Source organism: Mirounga angustirostris, unplaced genomic scaffold (genome assembly GCF_029215605.1).
Source record: "Mirounga angustirostris isolate CCGP_5_RB_7025 unplaced genomic scaffold, mMirAng1.0.hap1 SCAF_15, whole genome shotgun sequence".
In the NCBI taxonomy this organism is placed as follows: domain Eukaryota; kingdom Metazoa; phylum Chordata; class Mammalia; order Carnivora; family Phocidae; genus Mirounga; species Mirounga angustirostris.
The window spans coordinates 24,968,763-24,986,213 of record NW_026991723.1 but is presented as its reverse complement, the minus strand read 5'-3'; the positions used below and the strand labels follow the sequence as shown (position 1 = coordinate 24,986,213).

Here is a 17,451-nt window from a genome sequence, read left to right as displayed (position 1 = left end):
AAACAAATAATACATTATATGTTAAAAAAAAAAAAAAGTAGGAAGAGAGAAATAAGGGGGGGGGGAATCAGAGGGGGAGACGAACCATGAGAGACTATGGACTCTGAGAAATAAACTGAAGGTTCTAGAGGGGAGGGGGTGGGAGGATGGGTTAGCCTGGTGATGGGTATTAAAGTGGGCACATATTGAATGGAGCACTGGGTGTTATATGCAAACAATGAATCATGGAACATGGCATCAAAAACTAATGATGTAATGTATGGTGATTAACATAACATAATAAGGGCGCCTGGGTGGCTCAGATGGTTGGGCGTCTGCCTTCGGCTCAGGTCATGATCCCAGGGTCCTGGGATCGAGCCCCACATCGGGCTCCTGGCTCAGCCGGGAGTCTGCTTCTCCCTCTCCCTCTGCCTCTCCCACTGCTCATGCTCTCTCTCTCTCTGTATCTCTGTGTCTCAAATGAGTAAATAAAATCTTTAAAAAAAAAAAACATAATAAAATAAAAATTTTTAAAAACATTTTATTTTTTAATTTTTATTTTTTTAAAGATTTTATTTATTTATTTGAGAGAGAATGAGAGAGAGCACATGAGAGGGGGGAGGGTCAGAGGGAGAAGCTGACTCCCTGCCGAGCAGGGAGCCCGATGCGGGACTCGATCCAGGGACTCCAGGATCATGACCTGAGCCGAAGGCAGTTGCCTAACCAACTGAGCCACCCAGGCGCCCAAAAATAAAAAAAACATTTTTTAGAAACAGCTTTATTTAGGGGCACCTGACTGGCTCAGTTGGTAGAGCATGTGACTCTTGAACTTGGGGTCATGAGTTTGAGCCCCATGTTGGGTGTAAAGATTACTTAAATAAAATAAAATAAAATATTTTAAAAACCCAGGTTTATTTAGGTATAGTTTACATACTATAAAGTTATCCATTAAAGTGTATAATTCAGCTGATTTTAGTATATTTACAGAGTTGTGCAGCCATTACTGTAATTAATTGTATAATATTTTTGTGATTCCCCATAGGAAACCTCATGCTTATTACCAGTTATTCCCTGTACCCCTTTGGTCCTAACCCCACACCCCGACTTAGGTAACCACTACATCATTTGTATAGATTTGCCTATTCTGGACATTTAGTATAAATGGAATGATACAAAATGTGGTTTTTGAGATTTACACTTAGCAGAATGTTTTTAAGTTCATTCATGTTGTAACATCTGTCAGTACTTCATTCCTTTTTATCACTAATAGTATTCCATTGTATTTGATTTTATTTACACATTAATTACTTGGACATTTGGGGTGTTTCTACCTTTTTTTTTTTTTTTTAAATAGGCTCCATGCCCAGCGTGGAGCCCAGTGCAGGGCTTGAACTCACAACCCTGAGATCAAGACCTGAGCTGAGATCAAGAGTCAGAAGCTTAGGGGCGGGGCGCCTGGGTGGCTAAGTCGTTAAGCATCTGCCTTCGGCTCAGGTCATGATCCCGGGGTCCTGGGATCAAGCCCCACATCGGGCTCCCTGCTCAGCGGGTATTCTGCTCCTCCCTCTCCCTCTGTCTTCTGCTTGTGTTCCCTCTCTTGCTGTGTCTCTCTCTGTCAAACAAATAAATAAAATCTTTAAAAAAAAAAGAGAAGCTTAACCGACTGAGCCACTCAGGTGCCCCAGTTGTTTCCACTTTTTAAATTATGAATAATGCTGCTATGCACATTCATGTACAAGTCCTTACATGTTTAATTTCTCTTAGGTAAAAACCTAAGAATGAAATTGCTATGTCATGGGGTAGATGTTATGTTTGCTAATTTTTTTTTTCATTTTTAAAAATTTGAGTGTAATTGACACACAATGTTAAATTAGTTTCAGGTACATAACACAGTGATTTGACAAGTTATATGTTAGATGTTCACCACAAGTGTAGCTTCTATCTGTCACCATACAATGCTCTTACGGTATCACTGGCTATATACCTTATGCTGTACTTTTTATTCTCTTGATGTGTGTTTAACTGTAAGAAACTACTGTTTTCCAAAGTGGATATACTATTTTAGACTTGTTAGAGGTACAGGGGTTTGTGAAATAAAGAAAGTTATTTTGCATTCCTGGTAGGAAGGCTGACAAAAGGTTTTTTATGATGCTAGCTTTAGTTCCTTTCACTATAGCTAAAGAAACAGTTTCAATAATTATTTGTATTTCTGTATGCCACTAACAGTGTAATTAAAATCAAAATGCTTTTTACAGTAATATAGTAATACCTGGGAATAAATTTAATAAAAATCTGTAAGGCCTATATTGGGAAAATTACAAAACTTTATTGCAAGCAAGTAGACGTAAGTGGAGGAATATACCTTAACTTATTATCATAAAGATATCACTTTTTCTCAAATTAATCTGTAAAATCAGTGCAATCCCAACCAAAACCACAATTTAGTTTTTTCTTAATTGAAGTTGACCTGCACGATTATATTAGTTTCAGGTGTATAGCATAACAATTCAACATTTATATACATTACAAAATACTACAGTAAGTATAGTTACCATCTGCCACCATACAAAGTTATTACAAATATTGTTGAGAATGTTCCCTAAGCTGTACTTTAAATCCCCATGACTTATTTATTTTATAACTGTAAGCTTGTACATCTTAATCTCCTTAATGTTTTACCCACCTGCCCCTTACAACCACCAGTTTGTTCTCTGTATTTGAGTCTGTTTGTTTCATTTTGACAACCTAGTTTTTAAGCTAAAAACTAAAGCACTTCTAAAAAATTAATATGGAAGTGCAAAGGACCAAAAATAACCAAAACATTCTTGAAGAAAAAGATAGGGGAATTTGCCCAATCAAATATCAAGATTTTTTATAAAATTAATAATTAATAAAGTAAGGTATAGGCATAATGATAGATAAATAGACTATTAGAACAAAATAGCACAGAAATAGGCCAACCACTCAACCATGAATGTAACCCTGATCTGTAACAGAGTGATATGGAATACTACTGGGTAAAGGATGAACTTTTTTTAAACACATGGTTTTGGGCAATTGAGTATTTTTATGGAAAAAAGATTAGATTATTACTTCATGTCATACATAAAAATTCACTCACAGTGGATCAAAGACCTAAAAGTCAAAGGCTGTGTTACAAAACTTGTAGGTGCTAATACGGGAATATTTTTTTATAACTTTAGGGTAGGAAAGATAAAACCCACTAGCTTTAAATTTATACTTTAAGGACTTCTTTCCATCAAAATATGTTAGAAAAGTGAAAGGATGATCTTCAGAGTAGGAAAAGATTTTTTTCTAAAATAGAACTCATTGAAGAATCGAAAAAGCAAGTACTCACAAAAGAGGATATTTATATGGCTTAAAAACATATAAAAAGATGTTCAACCTCATTAGTAATCATGGAAATGCAAATTAAAACCACAAAGAGAATATTACTTAACCTCCAGTTTAGCAAAAATCCAAGCATCTGATGATGTGTGTGTGTGTGTAATTAAGGATTTTATTTTTAAGTAATCTCTACACCCAACATGGAGCTTGAATTTACAACTCCAAGATCAAGAGTTACGTGCTCTACCACTGAGCTAGCCAGGTGCCCCCAAAGCATCTGATGATTTGAATTGTTGGTGAGAATATGGAATAATGGTATACTGCTTATGAAGAGGTAACTCGTTACAGTTTTAAAACGTTCAACATAGTACTGGAAGTCCTAGCCAGGGCAATTAGGCAAGAAAAAGAAATAAAAGGCATCCAAATCAGAAAGGAAGAAGTAAAACTGTCACTATTTGTAGATGACAGGATATTGTGTATAGAAAAGGCCCAATAAAGATTCCACCAAAAACTATTAAGTAATAAATTAATTCATTAAAGTTGCAGAATATGAAATGAATATACAAAATCTGTTGCATTTCTATATAATAATAATAACAACCTATCAGAGAAATTAAGGAGAACAATCCCATTTACAGTTGCATCAAAAGGAATAAAATACCTAGGAATAAATTTAATCAAGGAGTTGAAAGACTTGTAGACTAAAAACTATAAGACATTGATGAAAGAAATTGAGGAAGACACAAATAAATGGAAAGATACCCCATGCTCATGGATTGGAAGAATTAATATTGTTAAAATGTCCATGCTACCCAAAGCAATCTACAGATTCACCTCAATCCCTATCAAGATTCCAGTGGGATTTTTCACAGAAATAGAACAGAAAATCCTAAAATTTGTATGGAACCACAAAAGACCCTGAATAGCCAAAGCAATGTAGAAAAAGAAGAACAAAACTGGAGATATCATGCTCCCTGATTTCAAGCTGTACTACATAGCTATAGTAATCAAAACAGTATGGTATTGGTGTAAAAACAGACACAGTCCAATGGAACAAAATAGAGAAGCTCAGAAATAAATCCACACATATGTGGCCAATGAATTTATGACAAAGGAAGCAAGAATATACAATTGGGAATGGACGGTCTCTTCAATAAATGGTATTGGGAAAACTGGACCACTATCTTATACAATACACAAAAATTAACTTAAAATTGATTAAAGACTTGAATATAAGACGTAAAACCCTAAAACTCCTAGAAAAGTTAGCAAAAAGAAAAAAAAAAGAAACCTTGGCATGTGTGATAACATGATGAACATAGTGGATGTTATGCTAAGTAAAATAAGTCAGGCAGAGCAAGACAAGTACCGTATGATTTAACTTATATGTGGAATCTAAAATATGAGCAAACAAAACTCATAAATAGATTCATAAACAGGACACACTAGTGGTTGCCAGAGGGGAGGGTGGTAGAGGAATGAGCAAAATTGAAGGGGATTAAGAAGTACAAACTTTAAGTTACAAATAAGTTATAGAGATGAAAAGTACAGCATAGGGGATATAGTCAATAATATAACATTGAATGGTGACTACACTTACTGTGGTGAGCATTGTGAAACGTATAGAATTGTTGAATCACTGTATTGTACACTTGAAATTAATGTAGCATTGTATGTCAGCTACAATTAAAAAAGAAAGCTCCTATAAGAAAACATAAGTGGTAAGCTTTACATTGCCGTTAGCAATGAGTTTTTTGGATTTTACCCCAAAAGTAGAGGCAATAAAAGCCAAAATAAACAAGTGGGACTCCATCAAACTGAAAAGCTTCTGCACTCCCAAGGAAACCATCATCAAAATGAAAAGGTAACCTATTGAATGGAAAAAAAATATTTGCAAGTTGTATTCCTAATAAGGAGTTAATGTTCAAAAAATATAAAGAAGTTATACAACTCAATAGCAAAAAAAACAATTCACTAAAAAATGGGCAGAGGATATGGGTAGACATTTTTCCAAAGGAGACATACAGATGGCCAACGGGTACATGAAAAGATGTTCAACATGACTAATCACCAGGAAAATGCAAATCAAAACCACAATGAGACATCACCTCACACCTGTTAGAAGAGCTATTATCAAAAGGACAAGAGATAACAAATGTTGGCGAGGGTGTGGAGAAAAGGGAACCCTCATGTGTCATTGGTGGGAATGTCAATTGGTGCAGCCACTATGGAAAACAGTATGGAGGTTACTCAAAAAATTAAAAATAGAACTACCATATGATCCATCAACCATGAAATGAATAACAAACTATGGCAAATTTTGTCAATGGAATACTAATCAGCATTGAAAGTGAATGAATTACTGTTATCAGGAACAACATGATTCCATATAAAGTTCAAAAACAAGCAAAATTAAACTCATTTAGGGATGCATGCATAGGTTGACAGGCAATAAAATCAGAGATTATCACAAAAAGTTCAAATAGTCACACCTCTAATGAAGAAGAAAAGAGAAGCGTGGAATCTTTTGGGGTGCTAGCAGGGTTTTATTACCTTGATAGTAACTTATAAGCATGTCACTTTATAATTATTCTTCAAACTGTATATATGCTTCATATGTTCTTAACATGCATAGATCTAAGGGTATTATGTTAAGTGAAATAAGTCAGACTGAGAAAGACAGATACCATATGATTTCACTCATATGTGTAACTTAATAAAACAAATGAATAAAGAAACAAACAAAAAGCAAAATCAGACCTGCAAATACAGAGAACAAACTGATGGTTGCCAGAGGAAAGTGGGGTGGAGGGATGGGCAAATGGGTGAAGGGCAGTGGGAGATATAGGCTTCTAGTCATGGGATGAATAAGTCACAGGAATAAAAGGCACAGCATAGGGAATATAGTCAGTGATACTGTAATAGTGATGTATGTTGACAGATGGTAGCTACACTTGTGAGCACAGCGTAACATATAGAGAAGTTGAATCACCGTGTTGTATACCTGAATCTATAGTTGTGTGTCAACTATACTCAATTTAAAGATTCCAAAAAAAAAAATTAAAAGCTTAAAATTGGATTTTCTTTATGCAAGTACAAAAGAGAAGTTATTTCTTAAAAGGATACTATTTATAGTAGCAACAAAAAATTATAAAGTACCTAAAGATCTAACAAAAGTTATGCAGAAACTTAATGGAGCAAATTATAAAATTTTATTGAAAGACAAAGATGACCTACATAGAAAGACATGTTGTTTGAGTGGATAAGAAGCTTTATAACAATTTTTCCCAAATTGTTTCTGCATTTCCAATGAAAATCCTAAAAGCTTTTTTACCCCTAAGAACTCAACAAATTACTAATACGGAAGAACAAAGGCTAAAAAAAAAGCAAAGAGCTCCTAAAGAAGAACCAATATTTAATGTATTACCTGTCATTCATCAAAATTCCATATATGCAGCGGTCTATTTTTTGAGCTCTCTATTCTGTTCCAGTGGTTGATTTGTTCCTGTCGCTAATTCCACAGTGTGCTCATTACTTAACATCATGTCTTATATGTGGAAAAGCAAGGGACGGTTGTTAGTCATATTGGGAAAAAGTCAAATTGGATCTTGATCTTTCATCGCACATTCAGATCTATTCCACATAGATTAAATACTTCTGTGTGAAAGGCAATTGTACTACCCATAGAACTAAAAAATATGGAATATATTTTTGATGCTCTAGGTAAGGAAGATCTTAACAAAAACACCATAAAATGGATGGTTGGTAAATTGTTATTCAAAATCAATAACTTATTTTTCACAAAAATATTAAAAAATGTAAAAAAGGGCACAATTGAGAGAACATGTTTTCAAAACACAACTCATTATCCAGACACAGAAAGAACTCCTATCATATGGTTAAAAAAGAGATGGCTGTTTTTGTTTTCTTGCTATCTCAAAGGATAGAAATTTTAAATGTAGTTAAGAGACATCAAGTGTTTTACAAAATCAAGCATTTTACAAAAACCATAAAAAATGTCCAACTTTGTAAATAAAATTTTTTAAATTAAAAAACCCCCAAAACTTATCCAAAATGAATATTGTTTAGTGACATCTAATAAAACCAATAAAATATGGAAATAATAAACACTAAATTCATGTGAACAGTTACTCATACAATAGAGGACAAGGTACTGGTAATATTCTAGTTTTTAAGTAAAATAGTGCTATCATGGGTGTTCTTTAAAAAAGAAAGTCTTATTGAGTTAGTTTATATACCATAAAATTCACCCTTTGTTAAGTGTATAATTCAATACAGTAACTTATAATGAATTTAAAGAACTGTGCAACCATAACCATAGTCCATTTTTGAGATTTATCCATGTTACATTATAGTGTGTGTCAATAGTTCATCTCACTTCATTGCTGAATAGCATTTCATTGTGTAAATGTTGTTTATTCAACAGTTGATGGAATTTGCTGTGAATATTTCATACATATCTTTGTGTAGATACTTGTTTTCATTTCTCTTAGGTGGATACTTAGGAGTGAAATTGCTGGGTTGTATGGTCAAGCTGTTTTCCAGAGTGTATCATTTTTCATTCCCACAAGAGATGTATGAAGGTTCCAGTTTCTCCACATCCCTGTCAACACTTGTTATTGTCTCTTGTTTTGATTGTAGCCATACTAATGGGTATGTAGTGTATCTCATTGTTGTTTTAATTTGCATTTCCCTGGTGACTAGTGATTTTGAACATCTTTTCATGCCCTCATCAGCCAGTCTTAATGTCTTCTTTGGTGAAATGTCTATTCACATATTTTGCCCATTTTTAAAGTATGTCATCTTATTGTTTTTGTGAGATTTATTTAAACATTCTGGATTCAAGTTCTTTATCAAATATATTATTTGTAAATATTCTTTCACAGGATGTGATTTGCCTTTTTCTTTTTAAGAGTTTATTTATTAGAGAGAGAGTATGCGCTCACACAAGCGGGGGGTGAGGGGCAAAGGGAGAGGGAGAAGCAGAATCCCCACTGAGCAGGGAGCCCAATGTGGGGCTTGATCCTAGGATCCTGAGATCATGACCTGAGCCTAAGGCAGATGCTTAACCCACTGAGCTACCAGGTGCCCTGACTTTTTATTTTCTTAATGTTGTCTTTTGAAACACAAAAGTTTCTAATTTTGATGAAGTCTAGTTTACCATTTCTTCTTTTATGGATTGTGCTTTTGGTATTCATTTAATAGCTCTTGCCTAACCCAGGTTCACAATGATTTATCCTAGAAGTTTTTAGTTTTAGTTATTCCTTTAAAGTCTGTGATCCATTTTTATATTGTCGCAAAATACCTATAACAAAACTTACCATCTTGACCTTTTTAAGTGTATAGTTCAGTGGTATTAACTACATCCATATTGTGCAGCCATCATCACCATCCATCCCCGTAACTCTTTGTATCTTGTAAATATGAAGATCTATACTTACTAAATAATATCTCCCCATTCTTCTGTCCCCACAGCCCATGGCAACCACCATTCTACTCTGTCTCTGACTGACTACTCTAAGTACCTCATAAAGTAGAATCATATACAGTATTTGTCTTTTTGTGACTGACTTATTTCACTTAGCATAACGTCTTCCAGTTTCACCCATGTTATACATTATTGCAGGATTTCCTTTTTAGGGCTGAATAATATTCCACTGTATACTTTTGCTTATCCATTCATCTGTTAGTGGTCACGTGGGTTGCTTCCATGTTTTAGCTCATGTGATTGATGCTCCTGTGAACATGGCTGTACAAATATCTGACACCCTGCCTCTAATTCTTTTGGGAATACACTCAGAAGTGGAGTTGTGGATCATGTGGTAATTCTACTTTTAATTTTTTGAGGAACAGTCATACTGTTTTACACAGTGGTGTACCATTTTACATTCCTGCTAACAGCATGCAAAGGTTCTGATTTCTCCACATCCTTGCCAGCACTTGTTTTCTGGACAGCACCATTCTAATGGATATGAGGTGGTAACTCATTGTAGTGGGTTTTTTTTTTGTTGTTTTTTGTTTGTTATTGAGAGAGAGAGCATGCACATGCAGGCCAGGGGTAGGGCAGAGGGAGGGAGAGAGAGAATCTTAAGTGGGCTCTGCATACTTTAAAGAAGAGCTAGTATCAATGCTTTTCAAACTCTTCCCAAAAAATGAAGAGGAGAAAACATTTCCTAACTCATTTTTTAAGGCAGCATAACTCTGCTACCCAAGCTAGACAATGACACTACATGAAAACTATAGACCAGTGGCACTTATGAATATCAATGCAAAAATCCTCAACAAAATACTAGCAAACACAATTCAACAGCTAATTTAAAAAATTACACACCATGACCAAATCAACCTACAGAAAGAAAAAAATATTTGCAAATCATACATCTGATAAGGGATTAATATTCAGAATATATAGAGAACACCTAAAACTCAGTAACAGTAACAACAAAGGGGCACCTGGGTGGCTCAGTCGGTTAAGTGTCTACATTGATACTAGCTCTTCTTTAAATGTTTTGTAGAATTCACCAGTGAAACCATCAGGTCCAGGGCTTTTCTTCATTGGGAGAGTTTTGATTACTGATTAAATCTCTTTAGTAGTTATAGGTCTATTCAGATTTTCTATTTTCATGATTTAGTCTTGGAAGGTTTTTGTTTCTAGGTATTTGTCCGTTTCATCTAGGTTAACCAATTTATATGGCATGCAGTTGTTCATATATAATCCTATTTCTGTAGAACCAGTAGTAATGTCCCCATTTTCATTCGTGATTTTAGTAATTTGAATGTTTTCTTCATCCATCTAGCTAAAGATTTGTCAATTCTGTTGATCTTTTTGAGGAACCAACTTTTGGTTTCATTGATTTTCTCTGTTATTTTTCTGTTCTCTGTTTTGTGTACCTGTTCTAATCTTTATCATTTCCTCCTGCTACCTTTGGGTTTAGTTTTTTGTTCTTTTTCTACTTCCTTAAGTTGTAGAGTTGAGTTGTTGATTTGAGATCTTACTTGTTTTTTAAGGTAAGCCTTTATAGCTATTAATTTCTCCTTAGCACTGCTTTTGCTGCATTCTGTAAGTTTTGGTATGGTGTGTTTTGGTTTTCATTTATCCCTAAGTATTTTTCTAATTTCCTTTGTGATTTCTTTCTTGATCCATTCGTTGTTTAAAACTGTGTTGTTTAATTTCTGCAATTTTATAAATTTTCCACTTTATGTTATTGATTTCTAACTCTATCCCACTGTGGTCAGAGAAGATACTTTATATAATATCTTTTAAAATCTATTGAAACTTCATTTGTGGCCCTGTATATGGGCTTTCCTGGAAAATATCCCATGTGCCCTTGAAAAGAATGTGTATATTGTTTTTGAGAAGAGTGTTCTGTATATATTTGATAGATCTAGTTGGTTTTTTGTATTAAGTTGTTTATTTCCTTCTGTCTGGTTATTCTAATCATTATTGTGAGTGGGGTACTGAAGTCTCAATTATTACTATAGAACTGCCTATTTCTCCAATTCTGTCAGTTTTTCTTAATATATCTTTATGGCCTGTCATTGCATATGTAAATGTTTATAATTGTTATATTTTCTTGCTGTATTAAACCCTTTATAATATATAATGTCTGCCTTTGTCTCTGGTAACCTTTTTTTATTTTGAAGTCTGTTCTGTCTAATAGTATAGTCACTCCTGCTCTCTTTTGGTTAATATTTGCACAGAATATCTTTTTCCTTTTCCTCACTTTCAACCTATTTGTGTCTTTGGATTCCAAGAGAGTCTCTTGTAGAAACCATATAGTTGGATGTGTGTTTTTATTCAATCTGACAATATCTGTCTTTTGATTAGGGAGTTTAATCACATTTACATTTAAAGTAATTATGGATAATGAGGGACTTCTATCAGTGTGCCATTTGTTTTTTATATGCCCTATAGCTTTGTTATCCCTCATTTCCTGCATTACTGTCTTCTTTTGTGTATAGTTGATTTTTTGTAGTGAAATGTTTAAATCCCTTTCTTGTTTCCTTTTTTGTGTATATTCTTTGGCTATTTTCGTTGTGATTACCATGGGGATTACATTTAATATCCTGAAGTTATAACACTCTCCTTCATTTTTTCTAAAGATTATATTTATTTGAGAGAGAGAGTGCACAAACAGGGGGAGGGGCAGAGGGAGAGGAGAGAATCTCAAGCAGACTCCCCGCTGAGTGTAGAGCCTGATGCAGGGCTCGATCCCAGGGCCTTGAGATCATGATCTGAGCTGAAGTCAGACGCTTAACTGACCAAGCCACCAAGGTGCCCCTCCTTCATTTTTGAAGGACAGTTTTGCCACATATAAGATAATTGGTTGAAAATTTTTTTCTTTTAGCATTTGAATATATTGGCCCATGTCTTCTAGGCTCCAAAGTTTCTGAAGAGAAATATGCTAATGGTCTTAGTAAATATCCCTTATATGTGGTAATTCACTTCTTCTCACTGCTTTTAGGATTTTCTTTGTCTTTGTCTTTTGAAAGTTTTTTTTTTTTTTAAGAGTTACTTATTTATTAGAGAGAGAGCTGGGAAGGGGCAGAGGGAGAGAATCTCAAATAGATTCCCTGCTGAGCACAGAGCCCAATGCCAGGCTAAATCCCACAGCCCATGAGATCATGACCTGAGCCGAAACCAAAAGTCTGACACTCAACTGACTGAGCCACCCAGGCGCCCCTTGAAGTTTTGTTTATAATGGGTCTTGGTATGGTTTTCTTGGAGTTCATCTTTAAAGATTTTTTTTTTTTTTAATTTGACAGAGAGAGAGAGACAGCAAGAGAGGGAACACAAGCAGGGGGAGTGGGGAGAGGGAGCAGCAGGCTTCCTGCTGAGCAGGGTGCCCCATGTGGGTCCTGGGATCATGACCTGAGCCAAAGGCAGACACTTAACGACTGAGCCACCCAGGCGCCCCTCTCTGAGTTCATCTTAACTTGGAAGCTTCTTTGAGCTTCTTAGATGTTTATACTCATGTTTCATCAAATTTGGGAAGTTTTCAGCTACTATTTTTAAATTTTTTTTCTATTTCATTATTTTTATTTAAATTCAAGTTAGTTAACATATAGTGTAGTATTGGCTTCAGGAGCAAAATTTTGTTATTCATCACTTACATATAACACCCGGTGCTCATCACAAGTGCCCTCCTTAATGCCCATTGCCCATTTAGCCCATCCCTCCACCCACCTCACCTCTAGCAACCCTCAGTTTGTTCTCTATAGTTAAGAGTCTTCTTTTTCCTAAGATTTTATTTATTTATTTGAGAGAGAGAGAACATGAGCAGGGGGAGGGGCAGAAGAAGAAACAGGCTCCCCACTGAGCAGGGGGCCTGATGTGGGTCTCAATCCCTGGACCCCGAGATCATGACTTGAGCCAAAGGCAGACACTCAACCCAACTCAAAAAAAAAAAAAAAATCAAGAAAAGGACTTCTAAGAATGTGTCTCTACTGTTTATCTTCTGGAGATACAGAAGAATCACATGGTTGATTGTCTCTTAGTTACCATTTTTCTTTCATTCTCCAGCCTTCTGGTGGCTGACTAGGTTTATTAAATGCATACACTTTTGTGTTGAATGATAGTAAATCGTAATTCATTTTTGACAGGAATTGAGTTCTCAGACTTTATCACATGATGGAGGATTCTTCAATAGACTGGAAGATGATGTTCATAAAATTCTTATTAGAGAAAAAAGAAGAGAACAGCTTACAGAATATAATGGAACAGATAATTGCGCAGCTCATGAACACAACCAGGCATGTAAAATAGAAAATTCTCTTAAAATCACAGTGAAATTAAAATGCAGTTTTCCTTTTTTAAAAAAACTTAAACAGTGGAATCCAATTATGATATGACACTACAGTTTTAGGGTATCTTAGTCATTATCACGCATAGATACTTATATTAGCAAGTATGAGGTACTCCATTCATTGAATATTTATTGAGTGTGTGCTGTGTGCTAGGTACTGTTAGTCACCAGTATAGGGGAGTGGGAATACCGAGATGGGTGAGACTGTCCTTCACTTTGGTACTCAGAGCAGTGGGGATAAGAGGAGGCAGACCTATAGAATATCATTCAGCATGACGAAGGCTTGAGAGAGATGAACAATACAAATGAGGTTTTGAATAGAGAAGGTGCTAGCTCCCTCCTTGGGTGAATTGTGAAAGGTGTCTGAGGAATTGACATTTGGGATGGCTGTTGAATGATGAATAAACCGTAAGCAGAGAAATGGAGGGGCCCTATGAGAAGTGTAAGAGCAGAGGCCCAGAGCTGCACAAGCCTTAGACTGAATATTCAGGAAATAGAAGGTTTTGACTGAGATGCACAGAGTGTGTGAGGCTGGGGTAACAGGGCCAGGGAAATAGCTTGGGTTTAGATTATGAAGGTCTTTTTAAGAGGAACCAAGAAGTTGGAATTTTAACCTGTAGACCAGGGGTTGCAAACTATTGCCCACAAGCTAAGAATGATATTCACATATTACTCAAAAAATAAAAAAGAAAGAAAAGATCTCATCATATAGAGACCTGTAAGTCTGCATTTATTTTTCTCACCACAACTGCTAGTCTTCTGTTTTATTTACTCCTTTCTTTCTTTTTTTTTTTTTTTTTTGGTCTAACTTATTCTTAAACTTTCATCCGGTCTTTACCTTATATTGACCTCTAACCCATCAATAATTGTTCTCCGCCTGAAATTTGTAGTAAGTAATTTCAGTAGTGTTCCCACAAATGCTTTCCCTTTACCTCCTTAATTTTCTCTTCTTCCCTTGTAGGTGCACAGCACTGACTTTCACAGTATTGCCTACTTTCTCTATTCTGATTTAATTCCTGGGCTGCCAGGTGTTGCTGGAAAATATATACATATTTTAAGACAATGCTAATGTTCTGTTCTGAAAATCAGTGCAATGTAACTTTTGCCAGATCTTCATTTCTACATAACAGTCCTTTGGTTCATCTCTCTCTCTCCTTTTTTTTTTTTTAATTAAACTATAATAAACATACAGTGTTACATTAGTTTCAGGTATACAGTGTAACGATTCAGCAATTCAGTACAATTTGACTTTGACAGATTCCTACAGTGGCTGTTCCAAAATCTAAAAGCCCGTTTCCCATCCTTTTATTCTTCTGTGGATATTACCTCTTTGTTTCATTAAGATTGGTAAATTCAGTCACTCAACAAATTAAACACCTACTATGTTGTGTTATATAGGACACAAAAGAAGTCAGACCATTTTTATTCTAATGCAGCAGTATGATGGGTTTATAAATAACACTAACATAATTCCACATGGAAATCTATTTTCAACTTAGTGGCAGGAAATCCTTGCCTGTACAAAAAGTACTTGTGAGCTTCTTCCTTTCTAACATTGAATTAAATTTAATGTTTTCCAGTCTTGCCTTAACTTTTTGTATAGTCCATGCGACCATGTTAACATTTATGGTTAACATATGTGCTTCCTCTTCTTTCGTTGACTATGGTTCTCCCCTTTGTGGTCCATATCTTTTTTTTTTTTAAGCCATCTCAGATCATTTTTGGATAGAAAGAATTATATTCGTGTATTTCAGTAAATAGGTGTCTCAAACCCTTCATAGAACAAATCTTGGCATATAAAAGTTAAGTTAAATGATTAAGTAATGTTAATGATCTAGTAAGACCAAAGCAACAGTGCAGTATAGAACAAGTGTCTTTGAAGTCAACCAAACCTAATAACACAAAATACAGCTTATGTAAGCTGATAAGCTACATTGGGATGAAATTACCTGCCTCTTATGTACTGTTATTAGGAGTTGCAATTAATTAGCAGTTAAGATTTAAAATTTTTATCAGAGTATGTTGTGCAAGGTACTCAATATATAATTATTTTTGTACAAGGTAGAAAATGGCGTGTCCCAAAAAGGATATATTGGTAAAGTGCCATGGTAATTCACAGGAATGGAGATCAGAGATGGCTTTCTAAGGAGAAAATGGCTTTTGAATTGGAATATAAAGAACAGTAGAATTTGAATATGCACAGGTGAGGGAGGAGAAACTAGAATGCCATAAGTATGGAGGTGGTGAAGTATAAACAAGCGTAATTAAAACAGAAGGACCTTTGAGGAGTATAGTATAAGTTTGGTAAGTTAGGTTGGAAAAGATTGTGGAGGATTTAAAGGCCTGGTTTATGGTTTAGTCAGTAGACAGTAAAGAATTTCTGAAGGTTTTTGAGCAGAGGACCAAGTTTTATGTGATGATAATTTCACTGCAGTGCCTATGAATGAAGTTGAAGACTAGTGTTAGGAATTAGACAGTATTATTAAGGGTATAGAACAACAATAGCATACTGCTAGTGGTATAGTGTAAATCGATATAACCATTTTGGAAAACTGGTATTAACTTTTTATTTATTTTTGTGGTAAAGATGCAACAGTATTTTTTTCAGCTTTAAAATGCACATCATAAAAAATAAATAAAATGCATGTCATGATGATTTGATATACATAAACATTGTGAAATGTTTCCTCCCATCTAGTTAATTAACACATTTACCATCTCACATATTTATCTTTTTTTTTTTTTTAGAACATTTGAGTTCTAGCCTCTTAAAACACCGATTATGCAATGCAGTATTATCAACTATAGTCACCATGGTATACATTAGATTCTCCGACCTTATTCATCTTATAGCTGAAAGTTAGGACCATTTTACCAGCCTCTCCCTTGTTCCCCTTTCCCCCAGACCCTAGCAACCGGTATTAACTTTTCAAGTTGAAAATGATAAGCAGACCATATGTTCTAGAATTCTACCCTAGATTAAACCCTGGACACATGTTCAAAAAGAATGTTCAAAACTCAGTTGTTCAGGGCGCCTGGGTGGCTCAGTTGGTTAAGCGACTGCCTTCGGCTCAGGTCATGATCCTGGAGTCCCGGAATCGAGTCCCGCATCGGGCTCCCTGCTCGGCAGGGAGTCTGCTTCTCCCTCTCCCACTCCCCGTTTGTGTTCCCTCTCTTGCTGTGTCTTTCTCTGTCAAATAAATAATAAAAAAATTAAAGAAATAAAAATAAAAAAAAAACCCTCAGTTGTTCATAATAACAAAATCTACAGGAGAAACGAATGAGCTACAGTATACATAGCAACATGAATGGATGTCAAAAACAATGAAAAAAGCAAGTCACCAAATAATAGTTTGATGCCATTTATATATATTTCAAAAAAATAAATTTAATGTATTATTTAGTGATACATGTATATGCAGTAAAAGACTAACAAAGGAAGAGAATGACAATACAAAATTCATAAAATGGGATATCCTCAGGTGGGAAGGGAAAGAGAGATAATTGGGAAGGGGCACATGGGGGAATGCCAAAATTTTGGTAATGTTCAAATTATTAATCTACCTATTATTTTTACCTTATGTGTGTCATTATATATTTCTATTGCATATGCAAAATTTTTCATAATTAAAAAATTAGGATTTTCTCATAGTGTAGAGTGTAATGGGGAAAAGAAAAAGATTGAGACCATTTAGAAAAATACTTCTCTCTCTCTTTATCTCCTTCCTCTCTCCATTGTACTCCTTTCTCAAAGAAAGAAAGCTCTTCTTTTTGCCATGGTTAAATCCTCTTTTACTGTACATTAATATACTCAGGAATTTTTAAAGGTGAAAAATAAATCAACCCTAATTCACCCATTCTTTACATGTGGTTTCATTTTTGAATACCACTTTTCTAGGAAAATGACATGCATAAGTATTTTAAAAATAATTGTAACAATAAGTTATATAGTTTTGTAGCCCCTTTTGTAAACCATGCATTATGTTGTCAAATCAGTATAGTGTAATTCACTTGGTCATTCATTGCCCTATTGTTGAGTATTTAGGTTGTTTGGAATGGTCACTTGATAGTCATTGAACATCTTCCTATGTTTAATTGTTTTATGAAATATTTTCTTGAAACAAATTTTTTTTTTTTTAAGATTTTATTTTTTTAAGTGATCTCTACCCAACATAGGTCTTGAACCCATAACCCTGAGATCAGGAGTTACATGCTCCACCAACTGAGCCAGCCAGGCACCCCTTCTTGAAATAAAATATTTTTAAAGATTTGTTTATTTATTTGAGGAGGGGGAGAG

The 17,451-nt window shown here is 34.9% G+C and overlaps 1 protein-coding gene across 6 annotated transcripts in view; it reads left to right on the top strand.

The window, feature by feature from the left end:
- The window catches only part of GKAP1 (G kinase anchoring protein 1), a 70,917-nt gene that overhangs the window by 37,182 nt on the left and 16,284 nt on the right, over window positions 1-17,451 (top strand). For 5 of the 6 annotated variants that reach the window (XM_064580012.1, XM_064580010.1, XM_064580008.1 and 2 more), the window contains one exon: window positions 12,952-13,101. The exons of the other annotated variant lie outside the window; for it this stretch is intronic. In XM_064580012.1, the coding sequence (XP_064436082.1) occupies window positions 12,952-13,101 (150 nt within the window). The remainder of the gene's footprint in view (window positions 1-12,951; window positions 13,102-17,451) is intronic. 6 annotated transcript variants of the gene reach the window in all.